Source organism: Phytophthora infestans, genomic scaffold (assembly GCF_000142945.1).
Source record: "Phytophthora infestans T30-4 supercont1.5 genomic scaffold, whole genome shotgun sequence".
NCBI classification, from domain to species: domain Eukaryota; phylum Oomycota; class Peronosporomycetes; order Peronosporales; family Peronosporaceae; genus Phytophthora; species Phytophthora infestans.
The window spans coordinates 2,857,717-2,878,811 of NW_003303754.1; the positions used below are offsets into that span (position 1 = coordinate 2,857,717).

Genomic DNA, 21,095 nt, shown 5'->3' on the forward strand with positions numbered 1-21,095 from the left:
AGTAGCGGCGAATGTCTTCCATGCGGCTTGAACGTCGCGCTTGCCACCCCGTATCTGGTACAGTATCGTTTCCGTTGTCGGCGCGCTTCCACGCGTGCTGACCATTGCTTCCACTCGCCCGCGAAATTCTAAACTGAGTGGAGAGGGGAATTGGCGCGAAAGTTACCTACGGAAATCTATTGTTGTGCGAAATGATTGCTTTAAACCTCCAACTATCTATGTCCAAAAATCGAGAAATGATGAGCTGTCCTTCAATCACCTAACCTGAAAGGATGGGCTCACATGCGCATCTCTTGTTCGATATTTTAATTTTGAAGTTTTTATAGGCTTTTACAGAAATCAAGTCTATTGGCGTTATGCTGTATATACAGCGTAACGGTCACATAGCCGACACATCGTAACGCAGCTTATATAGCTACCGGTTTCAAGGGGTTAAAGAGTTCAAGGCTCTCCACGAAAATCAATCGGGAGAACGCTTGAAGTGTTTACGCTCCGACAATGGAACAAAGCTCGTAAATAAGACGGTCGCTGATATTTGCTAACGGAACGGCTTCGTGCACCAGCGTACCGTTCCATACAGGCCTCAGCAGAACGGAGCGGCGGAACGCAAGAACCGGACTATCATGAAGAAGGCGCGTAGCATGCTACATTACAAGTACATGTCGACAGAGTGGTGGGCAGAAGCGGTGAGTACGGCGGTGTACCTCATCAACCGTTCCACGAACACGGCGAACTCAGATGTCACGCCATACACGAGATGGCGTTCCAAGCAAAACCTCGGATGGATCACTTGCGTATGTTCGGATGGCAAGGGTACGCCCACGTCGACGATGTGAAGAGAACGAAGCTCGAGCCCAAGCGTTTTAGGTGCACGTTCCTCGGGTACGCCGATAACGCTAAAAAGTATCGTATTAACGACTGGGACGCGTCCAAGGTCAAGGTGTCGCGTTCCGTGAAACTGGACGAGCGTGAACTTGGAGGTATTTACGACACGCCGTTACCAGCGCTCACAACGGCTGTCCAGATGGCTAAGAACGGTGATTAAGCTGGCATTCCAACAGAAGTGGAGCGCCTAGCCGCTCCGAACGAACGATGGAAGCGGTGGAAGAACCTGTCCAAGACGTTAAAATGGATGAGCTGGAACCAGAACAGAGTGGAGCGCTTCAAGCGCTGCCTCCACCAGTGAATCAAGAACGGCACTTTGACTGACAGCGCACCCCTCGTCACCGGAGCCGTTTCCCGAAGAACGTCTGGTGCTCCACCCTAATACGGAACGCTCAAGAAGATCACGGGAGCTTGTGTTTCTACCGAAGAACGAAGCTGTGGATGACGAGGAGCACAAGTCGAGCGGAAACGACGACCCGCTAGCTCCGAAGCGTGCCAGGATCAACGAGAACGGCTTAATCGCCGAGGCAGTATTAGCGTATGCTGTCGATATGGGAGGCGCTCTTGATACCCCTAACGCGTTCCAAGAAGAAGTTGCTAGTGCTAAAGCAGCGGAGCGACATGAGGGTACGCTGGAGAAGATAGAGACTCACGCTAAGAACGGAACGTGGCCTCTCATTCCATGTCGAGCGCCTGGACGCCCGATTGGATATGGCGGGGGGGGGGGGGGGGGCTCGCCGAGAAGCATGACGAGCATGGACAGATCATCCGGTTCAAAGGCGAGTTGAAGAGCGCCTTTAGGATGAAGGAGCCTGGCGAGGTCAAGCTCATTCTAGGTATGGATATCATTCACGGCATTCCAGCTGGAACGCTCATGATCAAGCAGACAAGATGCACTGACGACATTGTGGAACGCTTCAACCATCGTGACTTAAAGATACTGGAGGACTCATGCGCGTCAAACGTGAATTTTCGACGGCTGTGTCGTCAACAACGGGGTTGGAACGTTTCAAGATGGAGTTGAAACGCATCGAGATGCAGTCGCAGCCGTGCCGCGCCTTGATCACGTGTCTGATGTGCATGGCTCTGAGCCTTTGCACGCAAGAGGGGCTATGCCCACGAAGAATGCGCAGGGAGACGAAGTGGGAGCGATGTAGGTTTGGAAGGACGCTATCGCACTGGAGAGGAGCACTAGATATCACACAAGGGCCAAGCATGTCGACATCCGTCAAAAAGTGGAGCGAGAAACGGCTAAGGTGGACTACGGCGACGCGCAGTTCCAGCTGGCCGACACACTAACAAAGTCGCTCGGGTTGAAAACCCTGGCGATCCAGCGCGATGCGACCGGCATTAAGAACAAGGCTACCGTGCAGTAGTGGTGAGTGGGAGTGTTGCAGCTGCACTGGCTCTGCACGGGTACCGAACCGCTCGACTATTGGCTGGAACGGCTTCTGGAACGCCATTGGGTAATCACATGTTGAAGCGCTATGGTTGTATTGAAGGCACATTGCATTAGAGCTTACGCCACACTTACGAGAAGACAACAAGAGGAACAGCAGAGAGATACTGTTTAGATAGACATGTTGGACAATTTTGGTTTTGGTTAGCACTAATTTACTCACTTCGGTATTTGACTCTTACTCAACTAACCCCAAACCAATACACATCAGCTACAAGCCTTGTTTGCATCGTCCTCCACTCTCAATTACGATGAGCTACAGTTACTTAAACAAAGATATTAGTCCGAAAATAGTGGGGGTTTAAAGTACTAACAAATGAGCATTGTTTACGCCAAAATGAGTCAAAAAATAGACCTCAAGAGACGAATCGTTGGATTATTGTTTTGCTGAACTAGCGTTTTAGTCTATTTACCCGAAATTGCTAAGATCAACTAGCCTCCGCTACTCAGGCGATTACGACTAATGCCGTGCTAAGCCCGGTGAAGCTCTGGATATTACGGTATTTTCAAAAAGTAATAACTAGCTCGGAATGAAGGACTTTTTCGAAGAAAAAAAGGAGAAGAATTGCGATTTAACTAAGACTTCCAGTCTAGAAGAAGACATCTACAAACCGAGCGAGAATGATAGTCATTCATTTGAGTGGCTATCCCCGAACTTCGAAAACTTGAAAACAAGTTGGTACCCTAACTTACGAAAGTACTGTATTTTAAAGAAGACCTGTAACAATTTTTCCACAGCATTATGGTTTCTTAATCTGCTCGATCCTCAATTGCATGAAGTATCTGGGTTTCTGCCAGAGCATCACGACTTGGAGTAAAATACTCCAAAAAACTCTTTCGTAAGGAGGGCCATGAGATACAACTGCGATAACGTTTTGACTCAAGTGACGGCGACATAGAAAGATGAACGCTGAGGAATCCTGCGAGTCGGATGACGAAGCCGAGCAAGAATCATTTTCTCTACTGTCAGTCCTTTCTTTGAAATACCCGACGTGGTAATTCGTTTTCTTCCTCTGATGTGTGTGTGTGTGTGTGTGTGTGTGTGTGTGTGTGTGTGTGTGTGTGTGTGTGTGTGAGAGAGAGAGTGTGTGTGTGAGAGGGAGGGGGGCTTACTTACGCGTTACGTCGTAAGGTTGATGTGTATGAGGATACAGTTTAGCCAAAATGAAGAAGCCGCGGTCTAACGTGCGTTGTCGTCCGACCTTGCTGTCTTGACGCGAGACGGCCTCGATTGGAATCCTATTAGTATTCAGCTATTCCCTTCTTTAAATCATGTAGCCTTCATGTACTGTACCACCCACCATCGGTGGTATCGTATATTGGAGCAACATCCACCTAAAACCAGAAAGCGTGAATGTTGACCCAGGCGGCTTGGAACGCATTCACCAGTGCTTTTTATGCTTTACCGTAGTTTATTAGGTATTCCGTCCTTTTAGCCTATCACTTGCAAGCCCCTATACTTTTAATAATTACAAATGTAGAACCCTAATATTTTATAGAGAATCGTCGACGTTTTTCGATCGCCCCTAAAACTCTGGATATGAATATCCAGAGAATTTTCCTAAATGCTTGAGGTGTACTATAATACGCATAGTCAGCAGGTGAACGAGATACAAATTTAGAAGGCAGCGGTGATGCTGTTGGCGAAGCTGAGGAAGTTAGCATTGCCATTTTGTCTGGAAGCCTGCGGTGAAGGTAGCGCCTGTTTTAGGACTAATTCTTTGGACGATTCGATCAGAATAATAAGAAATGAGATCAAACTTCGGCGACACATTGACAAAAACCATCATGTGTGGTTTTGATAGTACTTTGATATCCCCTAGTACATGTATGAGCTGGTTGTGATTACATTTGTGCGAACCCGTGTGGGGAAATTACATGTAGTAGTATCTGAAGGGTTTTGGCTTTGATATTCTGCTTTCCAGTACAAAATCAGGGCAACAACACGCATTAATTAAATGAGAACCCTCAAGACCGCACAATGGACAAATGGCTCAGCTGTTTCGCTTACTGTCTTGTTATTTATGATAACGCCAGCTACGCTGTGGCCACGCTGGAGGTGTGCTGCGCCGACGATCCCATTCTACTTCACCTGGCAGGGACTGTTGAACACGCAGCTCTGGTGGCAGCACTCATCAAAGTTCATCGCGATGGTCGCGCGACAGCAGCTAGTGAGCTGGTCCGTTAAGGTACAACATTCATCACGTCGACATGTCATTCTTTCGCGCCCCGCCAGCGCTTGAGTGGGCGTTGATATGGCGACCACGAAAGCTAGTATGGCGGCGAAAGAAGTAAGAAATTTCATCGTGTACTTGCGGCTGTTACTTGGATGTAGTTTGACTGTTTTGGAAAATCGAGAACTGAGGGATGTGTGCTAGCCTAACAGCCTGTGCTGTTGGGTATGCAGCATCTAAGAATAATAATAATAATAATATCCATCTGGACATCATGTCTCTTGATGGTGTGACATTTATAAGCACTGGCTACACGTTGAACCCATGAGCAGTGATTAGAACACTACTTTCGCTGTGCTTCTACTCATATTAATGTAGCTCTGTGAAGTCCCCCACACACAAAGGTTTCAGTCTTTTGACGTTACCCGCGGTAAACGAGTCTGTAGCGTGTTCATTTCTGCCGCCTTTAAACTCGAAAGCATCTAGAAAATTTGTAATCGACAGAAAAGCAGAAGCTCTCCAGCGTTTGTTGGTCCCAGCAATTTCGTGCAAAAGTACAGCTCAGCACAACGATTCATCTCTCAAGGCCCATTTTTTTCGGACTCATCATTGGTGAAGAAAAAGCTCATTTATTAGTGCTATACAACCCTAATTTCGGACTAATCTTTGTTTCATTTTTGGTGATAAAAACAACTCATTTATTAGTACTTTTACCCCTCCGCAACCTTGGCGGTTGGATCATCATATTTGATTAAAGTATCCCCTGTTATTCAGGTGGGGTCTTACACGACAAAGGTGCTAAAATGACATGATAATTGTATAAGTGACTGCAGCTCAGCGTCAAACCAAGGTCCTAAATACCCACAGTAAATATCGTTTTTACAGCGATGTGCTGAAATTCCTTCGATAGATTGTTATAAATTTGTTTCAACGCAGTCTCTATTACATGATAATATTATTTTCATCGGTTGCTGTCACAATTTACTTCCAGAAGATTTTCTTCTATTATCAAAAATTGACATATTCAGGTCTGGATATATTTTGGGCCACAGCTATTCCTTACTTAAGTACACATTCAAGTCACCTTGGGAAAATTAGACGCAAGCTCTGATCAAATTTAAGTTTACTGGATGCGGAGATACATTGCTATAGGAAGCGACACTCCTTCCAAAGTTCGGGCCACATAGTCCCCGCTAAAAACATGCACTAAATAGGGCAACCACGTGTCCACCCTTCGAATGTAAAAACGCCAGTGCCAAAGATGGCAATGACATTTCCGAAAGAGTACGCAATCCCAAAATACTATGGCGTCCAGAAACAGGAGTTTTCAGCACCACGTTCGCTTCCGGACAAAAACCTGTCAGATGGTGTTTTACAGTTTTTTAAGAGTGATGTTATACAACATATCGACTCATGATTGGAAGTGAGTACTGCGCCCGAATGAAATGGAAGTGTGTGAAAAGGAGAACTAAGGGAGGTCTGAAATTAAGAGGCCACATACCCATTGTAAGCCCGTAGTAAAGTGGTGAGTTTCAGGTTGGCGCAGCAAAGAGTTCCATATCGAACGATATTATGTGAACAATTATCACGGATGTCAATTACAGATAGTAGGCTTACACATATTAGAGGTAAAAAAACATATCGGCTCCAATTACCGGTATCCTGATCCCCACGAGCAAGAAGGTTAGGATTTGGGCCTGATCAGGTATGCAATTTTACCGGCAAGGTATAAATTTAAAATGAACTCGTTTATCCAGGGCGGTGTTTTTGTAGGCACAATCCAAACTAGATCACATAAGATGTGGGCTGCCCCCCCCCCCCCTCCCTCATGGGCTCAACGTGTAGCCAGTGCTTATAAAATGTCACACCACCAAGAGACATGACGTCCAGGATAACACGCATGGATATTATTATTATTATTATTATTCTTAGATGCTGCATACCCAACAGCACAGGCTGTTAGGCTAGCACACATCCCTCAGTTCTCGATTTTCCAAAACAGTCAAACTACATCCAAGTAACAGCCGCAAGTACACGATGAAATTTCTTCCTTCTTTCGCCGCCATACTAGCTTTCGTGGTCGCCATTTCAACGCCCACTCAAGCGCTGGCGGGGCGCGAAAGAATGACATGTCGACGTGATGAATGTTCTACCTTAACGGACCAGCTCACTAGCTGCTGTCGCGCGACCATCGCGATGAACTTTGATGAGTGCTGCCACCAGAGCTGCGTGTTCAACAGTCCCTGCCAGGTGAAGTAGAATGGGATCGTCGGCGCAGCACACCTCCAGCGTGGCCACAGCGTAGCTGGCGTTATCATAAATAACAAGACAGTAAGCGAAACAGCTGAGCCATTTGTCCATTGTGCGGTCTTGAGGGTTCTCATTTAATTAATGCGTGTTGTTGCCCTGATTTTGTACTGGAAAGCAGAATATCAAAGCCAAAACCCTTCAGATACTACTACATGTAATTTCCCTACACGGGTTCGCACAAATGTAATCACAACCAGCTCATACATGTACTAGGGGATATCAAAGTACTATCAAAACCACACATGATGGTTTTTGTCAATTAATAATAATTTATGATTTTTGTCGCCGAAGTTTGATCTCATTTCTTATTATTCTGATCGAATCGTCCAAAGAATTAGTCCTAAAACAGGCGCTACCTTCACCGCGGGCTTCCAGACAAAATGGCAATGCTAACTTCCTCAGCTTCGCCAACAGCATCACGGCGGCCTTCTAAATTTGTATCTCGTTCACCGCTGACTATGCGTAGTACGCCTCAAGCATTTAGGAAAATCGTAATCGCCTGAGTAGCGGAGGCTAGTTGATCTTAGCAATTTTGGGTAAATAGACTAAAACGTTAGTTCAGCAAAACAATAATCCAACGATTCGTCTCTTGAGGTCTATTTTTTGGACTCATTTTGGCGTAAGAAATGCTCATTTGTTAGTACTTTAAACCCCCACTATTTTCGGACTAATAACTTTGTTTAAGTGACTGTAGCTCAACGTAATTGAGAGTGGAGGACGATGCAAACAAGGCTTGTAGCTGATGTGTATTGGTTTGGGGTTAGTTGAGTAAGAGTCAAATACCGAAGTGAGTAAATTAGTGCTAACCAAAACCAAAATTGTCCAACATGTCTATCTAAACAGTATCTCTCTGCTGTTCCTCTTGTTGTCTTCTCGTAAGTGTGGCGTAAGCTCTAATGCAATGTGCCTTCAATACAACCATAGCGCTTCAACATGTGATTACCCAATGGCGTTCCAGAAGCCGTTCCAGCCAATAGTCGAACGGTTCGGTAACCGTGCAGAGCCAGTGCAACTGCAACACTCCCACTGTAACGGGGTACGTAGCCCTAAGTGTACCCTGGTTACATGAAGTGTGACACTTCACATTTCAGGAGTATGACACGTCATACTCCGGGATATTTGGTACAAAGTACCAAGGTCGTCCAAAGCCAACCATTGGTTGATGACATTGCATCTCTATAGGTGACGTATAGTTTGTATCAAACCCAAACTTAACCTACCTATAAATATACTCAGTTTACAATCTACCTTATTTAGGTCACTTCGCTCTCTTTAATGGACCTGTGAACTGCCGTTCACTGAGAGTTTGTATACTCTCGGAAGATAACTTCCTCTAGCGCAAGGTGCTGTGTGACCCCGTCACACTTGGTAGCACTTGTAGTCAATCCACGCCACCGCGGGTAGACTACCTGAACCTCTCCGAAGTTCGTTGCCATGGATAGGAACGACTTCATCCATATGAACGACTCTCAGGTCGAGTCGGTTCGGAAGATGGCAGGCATCTTCGGGATGGAGGCCCTGCAGAGCCTGGTGGTATCAACACCGGGCTGAGCAGCTCGAGCGCGTCAATGCATTCGACGCGTACGAGCAGGGCCTCATCGCGCATGTGCGGGAGAACCTGCAGGCTCCGGCGGCGGAAGCAAATCCGCCTCACTCGAAGCCAATACGGCGGAAGGTTAAGCCGTATGAAGGGAAGGCAGGCGAGAACCTTCACTTCCGGGTCCGTGAAGTAGAGCTCGCGATGGACGCGGGTCTGATCTCGACCGAGCAACTACGTGTTGCTTTTGCACTCTCTGTTCGCACAGCTGAGCCCAGGCAGGGGATGTTGCTTCCCGTGTGTACACCCAACTTTAGCACGGCCGCTAAGGTTGTCCCGGCAAACTACGAGTACCGCCAGCGTTCGCGCTTCCTCGCGTGTAAACAAGGAAGGCGCGAGCTGCACGAGTATGTGCAAGAGATACGGGAGCTCACGGCGTCCCTAGTGGGAAACCCACTCAACGAGCACATCAAGATGACTGTGTTCATGGACGGCCTTCGAGTGGGCCCCGCACGCACTCAGCAGTTCCGGGTGCAGTCAAGCACCCTTGAAGAGGCTATACAAGTGGCTCTTCAAGAAGAGTACAGCCATCACCAGGCGCGTACGCCGGCCTCAGCGTGGCCTGGGAGTTCCTTGTCGGCTCCCGGTCGAACAAGCCCCAACGGACCAGTTCCCATGGAACTCGGGTCCGCCGAACAGCGTGACATCCGCTGCTTCGGCTGTGGAAAGATGGGCCACTTCAAGCGCGACTGCCCCGCGGAAAGATTCCGCATACGGTCCTATCTCAAGCCAGTCCTCAAGGGTCGCTGGCAGAAGCCAGGATCCCGGGGACAGGAGAACGCAGGGAACCAGTAGGGGAGGGGCGCCCTACTGGGATAGAACTAAGTCTTCGTGATGGGTGCGCGGGTGGCGCGTACCGCGGGGACTTAGCCCCTGAGAGTCTTCGCACTCTCAAATCGGCGAAGAGCAGCGGCGGGTTGCTCGTAGTACACGGATGTGTACGGGGATACGATCATCCCGTTAGAATCTTGATTGACTCTGGGGCGTCGAAGAATTTCGCACGCCACCAGACGGTTGCTTGTAACAGCAACAAGTTGTCCGATGCTTTTGAGAGAAAGCAAAGGCAACGGGACGGTGTCAGTGCGACTGGCCGACGAGAAGGTCGTCACTGTCCCCAACGTCCAAGTGGATCTGGCCGTCAAGTTTGAAGACTTTGACAGCCTCGAACAGCTCACTGTTCTCGATATGGATCCATATGATATGATCATGGGCATGCCCTGGCTTGAGAAGCACGAACCCTGGATCGACTGGCGAGGCAATCGGTGCCAGCCGCCCTGCACAGTCCGACAGAGCATTAATGAGTCATGTTTCCACCTCTGTCAGGAACCGGGGCGCCCGCGAGGGCTGCCAGGGTACCAAAGCATCCGGCAGATGCTTGGGAGTCGTCGACGTATATGACGACTTCGAGGATGCTTTATTGGTGGCCGCGCCCAGAAGAGGCGCCGGCCAAGTGGGTAACTTAGGTCCACAAACGGGTAACTTAGTTCCGCAGACAGCTGCAGCTGTCATGAACACTGATAACAGCGTGTTCAGAGTGGGTACCAGAGTTCCACTGGTGGCCGGGGAGTCTTCGTCCACCTGGCCGTGGCCTGCGCCACCGGAACTGGTGTCCACGGGCTGTCTTCTTCCCGAGGACTGGCGAGGGACACACACGCTGGTAGTGTCCATGCCCGCCGCATCCGTAGCAGCGGACCAAGCTATCAGCTGAGCTTAAGTCCATGGGTTCGGGATCGCTGTACGCACCGGTATCAACGGGCTGCGTGACAGCAGGAGCAATAGCGTCATTGCTGCGATGCTCCGCCTTCCGAGGAGCGCCATCCTCATCATGGCGATGTTCCTCTTTCCAAGGAGTACCAGCCTGCTTGTGGTTGTACTCTTCTTGGAGGGCGATTTGAATCGCCTCCTCCATAGATGTCGCTTGCACCCGAAGTAGCTGGGTGCGAGCAGGATCGACCTTCAGGCCATCCATGAAGACTGTTGTCTTGACGTCTTCAGGCAGAGGACTCCCTGCCAGAGATGCCACCAACGTGCGCATCTCTTGCGCGTACTCTTGGAGCTTACGTTTACCTTGCTTACACGCGAGAAAGCGTGAGCGCTGGCGGCACTCATTGTTCGCCGGTAGGAACGCGGCTCAAAGCTGTTCATACAGCTGAGCCTAGGATGCAACCAGGAGATGTCGTCTCCCTGGTGTATGCCCAGTCCTTGACACGTCCACCAAGATTGGACAGGGCAAACGCCACTCGAACTGGCTCGTCCGAGATGAGACCCGCCTTTATGGCAATCTCCACCTCACGGACCCAGAAGTGAAGGTTCTCTCCTTCCTTTCCCTCAAACGCGGGGACCTTCAGCAACACCGGCTTAGACCTGGTTGCCTGGGAAGCGGCCATAGTGACCTCCAAGCTCCCGCGGACGTAAAAGAAAACGGCGGGAGATATCTACAATCTTCTGAAGCTAAATGTTGAGGATGCTGACGTTTTGGTAAACCCATTGCTGCCCACCTGGATCTCGTTCGTGAAGACCAAGCTCAAGGAGGATCCGTTTGATTTCTTGCTGCTCAAACTCTCAAAGCATTACAAAGAAGACGTACTAGCTAAGCTGTTGCTTTCAGCAAGCTCCGACACCAGAGCTGGAGGCATCGCTAAAAGTTTGGAGAATGCGCAGTTAAAGAACTGGTTGGCTGCAGGAAAAACGAAATATGACGTCTTAAGGCTTCTCCATCTAAATCCAGACGAAGGACTGGAATTTTTGAAGCAGCCGGCTATGAAGACTTTTACCTCCTATGCGACTACGCACCGTAGGGAGGATCCGTACGAGTTTCTTGGACTCAAGCTATTGAAGAGCCATGGTGAAGAAAAACTCGCCGACATGCTAGTCACAGCAAAAGCTGACCCCAGTTTGCGCATCATAGCCGGGGAGATCGAAAATGCGCAGTTTAAAATCTGGTTGGGTAAAGGAAAAACGTCCGATGATGTCTTTAAGATTCTACATCTGGATCCAGACAAGGGTTACGAAATGCTCAAGAATCCAAGCATGCAGGTGTGGTTCTGGTACGTTACATATAGCCGCCAAAACCCCGCCAAATTGTTGTATCAAAAATTTAAGATGCGGTTCAGCGATGAAGAAATATTGAAGATGTTTTTCGCTTCGAGTACAGACAGGAGCGTGAAAGTTAAATTGACGGGAATGGACGACGTGATCAAACACCATTGGTTGAAAGAATCGAGAAAGGCAGAAGCTGTTTTCACCGATCTGTCCCTTCACAAAGACAGCAAGATGATCTTTCAAAACCCATTGCTGACGACTTGGTCGTCCTACTTGACAAAAATACACGGGGGGAAGCAGACAATGTGATGCTAGAGGTGATGACGAAATACTACGGTAACGGAGCATTGAAGGAAATGATAGATCAAGCCAAGCACAGCACGATACCAAGGACATACAAAGGCACTGCACAACGTCTGCAGACCCAAATATGGCTGCGTGAAGGAAAAATAGCAGGCGATGGTTTTAAGCTTTTCGATCTCCACGAGAGAGGGGACGCTCTCTTTGAAAACCCCGCGTTTCTTAAGTGGGTCTCCTACTTTAACAAATTTCACAACTCTGAGAAGAGCCAGGACGAGTCCGGAACGTCGCTTGGCATAGCGACACCCGACTGCACTCTATGTCAGAGTGGCGGGCGGGGGCTGGTCCTTGGTGGACTAGCCTTTGGTATGGTGAAGGAAATACCAATGGTCCTCAACGGACCTGAACGTTTGGATTCGATGAGCTGGTGCACCGTGGTGTCGCTCGCAGCTCTCGTCATGAACCATATGGCTGTGTCGAACATAAGGCACAGCCCGGACTTTGGTGTGGCAAGGCTAAGAAAGGCCTACCAGGCCAGGTCTATGGCGGAGCATTGGTGAGTCATGTTCCCACCTCCGTCATGACTGGGTCTGATACAGACCGCCAGGACGCAGAAGCGTCGCGGAGCTGTCAACGCGCCGACAGCTCTGCGTACAGCAAAACCATGCTCCGCTGCGGCAATGCCACGGGCATGGGTCTTTTGTCCGGCGTGTGGACCTCCTACACCAGCAGCGTCCAACGCCGAACGTCGTCGCGCCGTACGGGCTTCAACAGTGCTTATGCCTTTAAGCGCTAATCAGGTGGGTAACGTAGGGCCACACGGTCGCCCAGACCTTAACTGAAGAGGAACGCACTAAATGTGCTTCCTGTGTGGATAACACAGTCCCACACGCAGTCGCGCAGACTATAACTGAAGAGGAAGGCAATGTCCATGCTTCCTGTGTGGGAAACACAGAGCCACACGAGGTCTCGAGTACCTCTGATGTCGTCAACAAGACATCGCGACGTGGGTAGCGAAGTGCCACGTCACGTCAGCCGCCGCAAGTCGGATCTGAACCTTGTTCAGGCCGACGTAGCTTCAAGCGACTCGAAGTCCAGGGCCCTGTCTCCTCTGACTCGGTCGGTGGACACCAACTCTGTCCAGTGTGTGTGCGGGTCTGCCACGCCAGCTGATCCCAACACCGAAGGGCATTCACCAGGTGGGTAACATAGGTTCCCATTGCGGGTAACAAGTTCCTTAAGCAGCTTCGCTGCTTAAGGAGACCGACATTCGGTGCTCCGAGCGTGGGTAACAAAGCTCCACGCAAGGTCACTCAGACCATAACTCATAAGGAAGTCGCTGTATGCGTCCGGTGTGGGTAACAGAGGTCCACACACAAGTCGGGTAACGTAGCTCTGACAGAGCCATTGGCTCGAGGCGCGAGGTTGTTTTAGCCTCCCCAGACGTGAGCAACTCGCTCGACGTCAAGTCGCGCAGACCCCAACTGCTGACGCAGTCGCCCATACCGACGCAGTGCACGGGGCGGAGAGCTTCCGCGCCTGACAGTGGCTATCAGAAGACACGAGAGACTCAATAGTCTTGAGGTTAATTGGGGGGGGGACCGGAAATACCTTTCCTCCTTGACTTTCCAAGAGGCAGGTGGCCGTTGTGCTGCCAGTGGTTATCACAAGCCACGAGAGACTGAATGGTCTCAAGTGTAAGTAGGGGAGAGGCTCGGAAATACCCTTCCTTCCTAGTCTTGAGGTAAGACCAAGTTCCTTACGGAACCAGGCGTCGATGTACATCGACTGCAGGCTGGAGGCGAACAGCCGGGCTAGAGCTGCGGTAGCTCTAGCCGAACAAGACACTGTGGCGAAGACACTGGCACAAGGTGTCTCGGAATCGCTGAGCGAATCAGCAGTGTTGGGGTTGCAAGCAACCACACTCGAGGCGAAGCGCGGACCTAGTGCACATAATGCACTTGTCCCTTGGTCAAGAACGACCTGTGGAGTAGGGTGAACGGAACGTTTCACCCGCTGACAAAGCGGTTGCGGTATGTGATGTACGCAACGCGCCGGGTATAATGGGCCGTGAAGCCATATCCCAAGTGTGGTGCACGAGTGCACAGACAATTGACCAGTGAGTACTTGGTGTCGATGCCAGACACCAACGCCGCAGTGGCATGGTGGTGAGATATGCCCCACCACGGTCGAGTACCATCAAGGTACATGGTGTCTGTGACAGACACTGATATAGGTGCAAAGGATATGCGCCATACCACGACCCGATGTGCGCTGGGCGTATACGCTGTGAGTCAACGCACGCTTGGTGCATCGGCACTGGCTGCTGTCGAGCAGCGGCCGAGAGTTCCACGTAATGAACTCGTCCTGCATGACACACATGAAGTGTACGGAGCACTTATGGTAGCTGTGGTACGTGTCGTACACAGCGTACCTCGTGTACGGGCCCATGGACCTGTACACGGTGCTTGCACATGCGTCGTGCATGATGCGATCACTGGCTACGATTCAGTTCAGGCGACATCACAGCAGAAGCCGTTGCCGCCAAGCAGGCCAACCTTGTGGTAGGCGTACGTACCGTACAGTACATGGTGTCGATGGGAGACACCTACGTCACGACTGTATACCGTCACGATACACGGTGTCGATGAAAAACACCTACGCGCCGTTGGTATGGCGGCCAATATGCGAAAAGCGTGGCAGATGCTCTGCCCGCAAGGATGGATTCTTACTGGTGCCAAAGGCATGGCCCGAGGTGAGCGGAGAGCTCCCTCTAGTCCTGGGGAAGGTGTTGACCTTCTCGGTGTCGTCCCCCGCGGGAGAAACCATGCTCCGGACGCGTTCGCGAGGACCATCGTGCTTTTTGATGCGAGCTGTGGGCGAATGCCACACGTTCGGATGCTATTGTGCCCTGTGTCAAAGCACTGTACACGCGCTAGCGCAGGAGCTAAGGCAGCTCTGAGTGTAGGCTTTGCGGCCAACACAGCTGTGAGCATACGGATCCAAATCCTAGTGAGCTTTGGTAGCACAAGCCACTGTGGGTGTGACAGAGAGCCGCGCCAGTCACGTGACTACTTCGTCTGAGAATTCACCTTTTGGTGTTTTAATTCTCTCACTTCTGATTGGAGAATCAGATGATTCTCAACTAAGTGGGGGAGGAAGTAACGGAGTACAATCCAGTGTGCCTTAGGCTACATAACGAATGACCTGTCACCCTTGTGGACACCTGGTACACGGTACCAGGTGCTCTTGGAGCCAGTCAAGGCATGACTACTTAGCTTCACTAAAGGTAACCTCTAGTTCGTATGGAGCCCTAGCTAACCTTACTTATAAATACAACAGTCTTCAATTTACTCTCCTAAGTAGCAAACCGTTCCCTTTGAGGCCGGGAACACGTGGACTAACGTTCACTCAGATAGTTAATACCCGAAAGCACTTCCTCTGTCCAAGGTGCTGTGTGACCCCGTCACAAAGTCAATTAAAAATTAGTACATGTACAATACTTTTGCTTGTTTCAGATCATATAATATATTATTTGAAACAAGCAAAAGTATTATGTGTAAAATATAAGCATGCAGTTGCGCTGAGCTGGACGCGGGTGATTGTTGGGCCCTCCGGGTAATCTTTAACGATGTACCTCGTACGAACCACATCTTATAAGGTTATGCAGCTGTAACATTAAACTTAGTTTAATGCAAAAAAAGCAATTAAAATACCACAGGGAACCATTTTTCTTATCTATCATAGCCTTTCATGGATATAATACAAGCCGAGAAGCCGCTGTTCTAATACATCCCCGTTATTGCTTCATACTTGCAGCACACTGAATAATTCTGCTCCTTTTTTCAGCTTGCGCGTCTGTACTATTTTATCGTGTTCGACATACATAGTTTCACCAAATGAAAAAAAGCCATGTGTTATTGATTTCGTAAATCCAATTCGTTCGTCGTGCTGCCTGTATTCTCACACCTTCCTCTTGACCTTCCACTAACTTCCGCGTGTAGCTTTGTAGAAGGTGTCAAACCCCAGACGGACGCCCAAGTACCTCGGATCAGCGTTGTGGGGGACTAGTGCATACCTGAGCTCTTTCGGATTCCAATCCTTTTTCCACATCCATTGCTTGAACTGAAGTTTCTGCAAAGTGACCATCGCTTTTTCCGTATTCCCACGTAAAGCAGGGTTGTTCCTAGCATCACTAAGTGCTCGTGCGAGATCCAGCTCGTCATCAAAGCGTTTCGCTAGCTCCGATATGATCGTCCTGGCTCTTCTCAGAGTTGTGAAATTTGTTGAAGTAGGAGACCCACTTAAGAAACGCGGGGTTTTCAAAGAGAGCGTCCCCTCTTTCGTGGAGATCGAAAAGCTTAAAGCCATCGCCTGCTATTTTTCCTTCACGCAGCCATATTTGTGTCTGCAGACGTTGTGCAGTGCCTTTGTATGTCCTTGGTATCGTGCTGTGCTTGGCTTGATCAATCATTTCCTTCAATGCTCCGTTACCGTAGTATTTCGTCATCACCTCTAGCATCACATTGTCTGCTTCCCCCCGTGTATTTTTGTCAAGTAGGACGACCAAGTCGTCAGCAATGGGTTTTGAAAGATCATCTTGCTGTCTTTGTGAAGGGACAGATCGGTGAAAACAGCTTCTGCCTTTCTCGATTCTTTCAACCAATGGTGTTTGATCACGTCGTCCATTCCCGTCAATTAAACTTTCACGCTCCTGTCTGTACTCGAAGCGAAAAACATCTTCAATATTTCTTCATCGCTGAACCGCATCTTAAATTTTTGATACAACAATTTGGCGGGGTTTTTGGCGGCTATATGTAACGTACCAGAACCACACCTGCATGCTTGGATTCTTGAGCATTTCGTAACCCTTGTCTGGATCCAGATGTAGAATCTTAAAGACATCATCGGACGTTTTTCCTTTACCCAACCAGATTTTAAACTGCGCATTTTCGATCTCCCCGGCTATGATGCGCAAACTGGGGTCAGCCTTTGCTGTGACTAGCATGTTGGCGAGTTTTTCTTCTTCAATAGCTTGAGTCCAAGAAACTCGTACGGATCCTCCCTACGGTGCGTAGTCGCATAGGAGGTAAAAGTCTTCATAGCCGGCTGCTTCAAGAATTCCAGTCCTTCGTCTGGATTTAGATGGAGAAGCCTTAAGACGTCATATTTCGTTTTTCCTGCAGCCAACCAGTTCTTTAACTGCGCATTCTCCAAACTTTTAGCGATGCCTCCAGCTCTGGTGTCGGAGCTTGCTGAAAGCAACAGCTTAGCTAGTACGTCTTCTTTGTAATGCTTTGAGAGTTTGAGCAGCAAGAAATCAAACGGATCCTCCTTGAGCTTGGTCTTCACGAACGAGATCCAGGTGGGCAGCAATGGGTTTACCAAAAAGTCAGCATCCTCAACATTTAGCTTCAGAAGATTGTAGATATCTCCCGCCGTTTTCTTTTGAGTAACCCAGTTATCGAACTGGATGGCTTTAACCGTCCTAGCAACATGCGATGCGCCTGGGCTTTGTGCTTCTACCAGTAGCTTGGTCAGGGCATCATCGCCATACTGAGCGGTCAGTGCTGTAAGAAATGCCTTCCTCGATCAGCTCAGGTCTTTTATTGTTGATGATGGTCACAGAATGAGCCAGCGCGGTGTCTGTACGTTTCGACTCCACTACTCCGACACCGAGCTTCGACATGCCGTCTTCAGTAGCTTTCTGGTTGTTAATGCCGGCTACAGAGGGGACCGATGTGCTTGCAAATACGTTTCGGCTCCGCCGTCGCTCCGACACCGAGGTTCGCTACGCTGTCTTCGGTGCCTTTCTGGTCGTTGAAAGCCAGTCTATTCTTCACCCGGCTTGCGAGTTTTTCCAGCTTTGTAGTCCCAGACGTGATTATACCTTTAAGCTTCTCTGTGCCAGGCACCTTGATGTCAACTCTCTCTTCCGACTTGTCGGACTCATCATCCTTTGCTGACCATGTCTGCATCCGATTAATGTCAGCGTTAACAGCGCCATTCGAAGTTTCGTTTGAGAGGAAGCTCCTGTTGGATACCGTAGTTAACACTGGGCCAGCACCGACAGGTTCCAGAAGGAAGAGAGCCGATAGCAGTACGAAACAGCTGAGCAGATTTTTTGGACTTGTCTTATGCATCGGGTAAAATTTGAAATGACAGGCATCGACGTGGGCTCCTTTGAGTCTTGACAGTTGCTGAAGCGAGACCTTGACGATAAAGGTACAGGTACACGTTGAATGTACAAAAAAGGTCGCTTGTTTACATTTTATGAGTGATTATCGTATCAGGTCATCAGGTGCGTCCCTTTTAAACTACTTAATACATATTTATGTATTGCGGCTACGACGGTGTCTGTCATTTTAGGGTTTGAGTCAATACATGCAAGAAAGAAATTAGCATATTTGTTGCTGGTGTCCTTTTCACTGGATGCTCGATTTCTAAGAAATATGGGTCTTTAAAAAGTAAAAATCAATGTAGTTAGACAAAACACAAATCAATTGAGCGATACCTGTCTAATTTTGCCAGGTTTTACGCTTTTATCATAGTCAGTAAAAGTGTAAGTAAAACAGCACAAAATATGTATCCCATAATTGAAATAATTCAAATACTCGTATCCCAATAGCAACATCGACGCACCCATTTCACCTAATATACCTAACGTGGGAGCCAATAAAAACATATGACGAGCTTTACCACACTTCTGTATTCCTGTTTGCGACCCAGCCTTGGTGTTTGTAAACACTGTTGGCGGAACTCAATAAAATTGTATAATGTCATAGACAAGTTTCACCAGTCATGTTTGCGACCCAGCCTTGGTATTTGTAAACATAAACCCATTTGGTATGCTAACGGTAAACGATGTTGACCCCGGACTAATGAGAAAGTGAAGCGGCGCACGTGCTAGGATTCCATGCGCGTGCTCTCCACACGCACGACATGCCTGTGGGTGCATAGATTAATTTCTGAAGCAGAATATAATCCCACGAGTATTATCTAACGCATGTGTTCTCGTTTTATTTGGAGTTTCTCTCGTTTTTATTGGAAGCCATCTCAATTTGACTGTGAAATGGTGTAGGAGAGCCTTTTTTTCTCCAGCGTCCTTGTACATCTAGAACGTACATGTATGCAGACGTTATGTGATAAATTATATGCATTAGATGGTGTTCCTTAGCGAGGACAGCCTTAATATTAAATCATTAATAATACTACACAATGCTGTAAAAATACAAGGATGCAAGAGTCTGTACCTCTGCTGGTATAGGGACCGCGCGGTGGCAACCATATTTATAGAAGAAACACGTATTGAACCCTCCTACCTAGGGAATGTAACGGGTCAAGTAAATTCGGTTAAAATCGAATTTGATTCGAATCATAACCGGTTAGACTCGGTCCAAAATTATCCGAATCAAACCGGATATAATTCGGCTCAAACCGGTTCATGAAACGCGAGCTCGCCGACGCGAATCGACGAGCGACAACTCCCTCGCGTTCCTCGAAGAATGACATCGTCAAGTTGGAGACGTCAACCTACTCCAGTGAAGGAGCGAATCGCCTTCCGTTGAATCGCTGGTTTCGCGAAATCGACATCGCTATCGCCTCGAGGATGATCGAGGCGCAAGGCGCGAAAGTTAGCTTCTTACTTTCCCGACTGGCCGGGAAATACGAGGAGTGGGCGCTTGGTATTACTGTAATGACTCTACAGGATGTTGGCAAGCTCGTCCACGGTGGGAAAGGTGGTACTAAGGAGTTTATCGAATTGGAGACAAGCTAAATAATTGCTTCCATCGAAGTGCATTGGGATAAGAACAATGGCAAGACGTGCATCTTCCACCTGAAGATGACAGCTTGTGATGGTAAAAAAAAGAAAGACGATTGCGACGGGAACGTAAACTGACCACAGCGCCGCTGTTATGCCGCCCAAGGGCCATCAAATTGCTGGGTTATACTATAATGCCAGTAATTCGGGTACATTCTGTATTGGTTCTATCTTTACTAAGCTTTTCTAACCAAAAAGCCACGGTTATCCAGAGATAAATATAATTGGTTTACCCGACGAGGAGTCTAGTCATCAATAGGAGATATTAGGTGAGCGCTAGATATTAGAATGCACCATCGGAGTGAAATCTGTTGGAGTGTCAACTCGTTCCAGGTAGACTAGGGTGCGGCAAAGAGAGTATATGGGAAACTGATAATTCAATCTTAGTTAAGTACCCCCTGAAGCTCATACCAACACTCCCGGACTTCAGCCCTCCCTCGTACAACGACCTGATTCTCGTAGCTACTCAGTACTCTTCTCATCTACAGGACTCCAATGAATTTTCCAACACGCCCTTCTGGAAGTTTGGTCTTTAACATTGTAGATCAGCCTTCGACCGCTAATCATCCCCAATACCAGCAATCACGAACAGCTCTCAAAATGCTTCTTACCCAAAAATTTAGTGAGCGTGTCGGCGGGGTTTCGCTCCCATTTCACTTTGTGCAGCTCAACGACGCCCTTGTGCACTTGTTCACGCACGTAGTGCTACCTTAGCTACATGTGGCGCATACGACGATTGTAAATAGGACTTATTGCCATTATATGAGCGGCTTGATTGTCGATTTCGACTCCTAGCTTTATGGTGTGATGAGGTAGGATCTCTTTCTATATATTGCTCTCTGCCATCGCCCCCATACTTGTCTCGCACGCTGCCACGTTTTCGGCTTCGGGCGCCGACAGCGCAAAGGTTGTTTGTCGTCTTGACATCCATGCTATTGCGCCTCCCGCCAACATGAGCGCGAATCCCGTCGTGATCTTCCTTTTTTCAGGGTCGTTCGCCCAGCCGCTGTCACAGTACCCTTCAAGAACTACTTCATGAGCAGCACACTATTGTCTCCCGTAGGATATACCATAGTCGAGAGTGCCGGTTAGATAACGCTGTACACGTTTTACACATTCAGCGAATTTCGGTGGTGGCTTTGCAACGAATCGACTCAGCTGACTCAGTGTGAACGCCAAATCTGATATCGTGTTTGTGGCTACATAATATACATCAACATTCCTATCGCCTCACGGTACGGAAAGCTGGTGTCTGATTTCTCATCCTTGCTTAGCGGATTCAGTCTCGCGATCACCTCCATCGGGTTTCCCACTGTGTGTCTCCTCGTAGCCAAGTTTACTCAGAATTTTGCGAGCGTACTTCCCTTGACGGATGGTGATGTACTTAGACGTCTGTTCCACCTCCACACCTATGTAATGTGATACACCGCTCACGATAATTACTCATACCCTGACTAGTTGTGGTGCACAGCTCGAAGCTCGATATACTGGGATTATAGCTGTCCA

The 21,095-nt window shown here is 48.6% G+C and overlaps 2 protein-coding genes across 2 annotated transcripts; one reads left to right on the forward strand and one right to left on the reverse strand.

Annotated features, from left to right (window-relative positions):
- Positions 1 to 4,427: 4,427 nt before the first annotated feature.
- On the reverse strand, positions 4,428 to 4,649 carry PITG_22737 (cys-rich secreted peptide protein, putative; the record flags this gene model as incomplete). The annotated part of the gene is made up of 1 exon (XM_002905886.1): positions 4,428 to 4,649. The coding sequence occupies one exon, from the start codon at positions 4,647 to 4,649 to the stop codon at positions 4,428 to 4,430; it is 222 nt and encodes a 73-aa protein (XP_002905932.1).
- A 1,906-nt stretch (positions 4,650 to 6,555) lies between these two features.
- Positions 6,556 to 6,777, forward strand: PITG_22738 (cys-rich secreted peptide protein, putative; the record flags this gene model as incomplete). Its single annotated transcript, XM_002905887.1, has 1 exon — positions 6,556 to 6,777. The coding sequence occupies one exon, from the start codon at positions 6,556 to 6,558 to the stop codon at positions 6,775 to 6,777; it is 222 nt and encodes a 73-aa protein (XP_002905933.1).
- Positions 6,778 to 21,095: the final 14,318 nt, after the last annotated feature.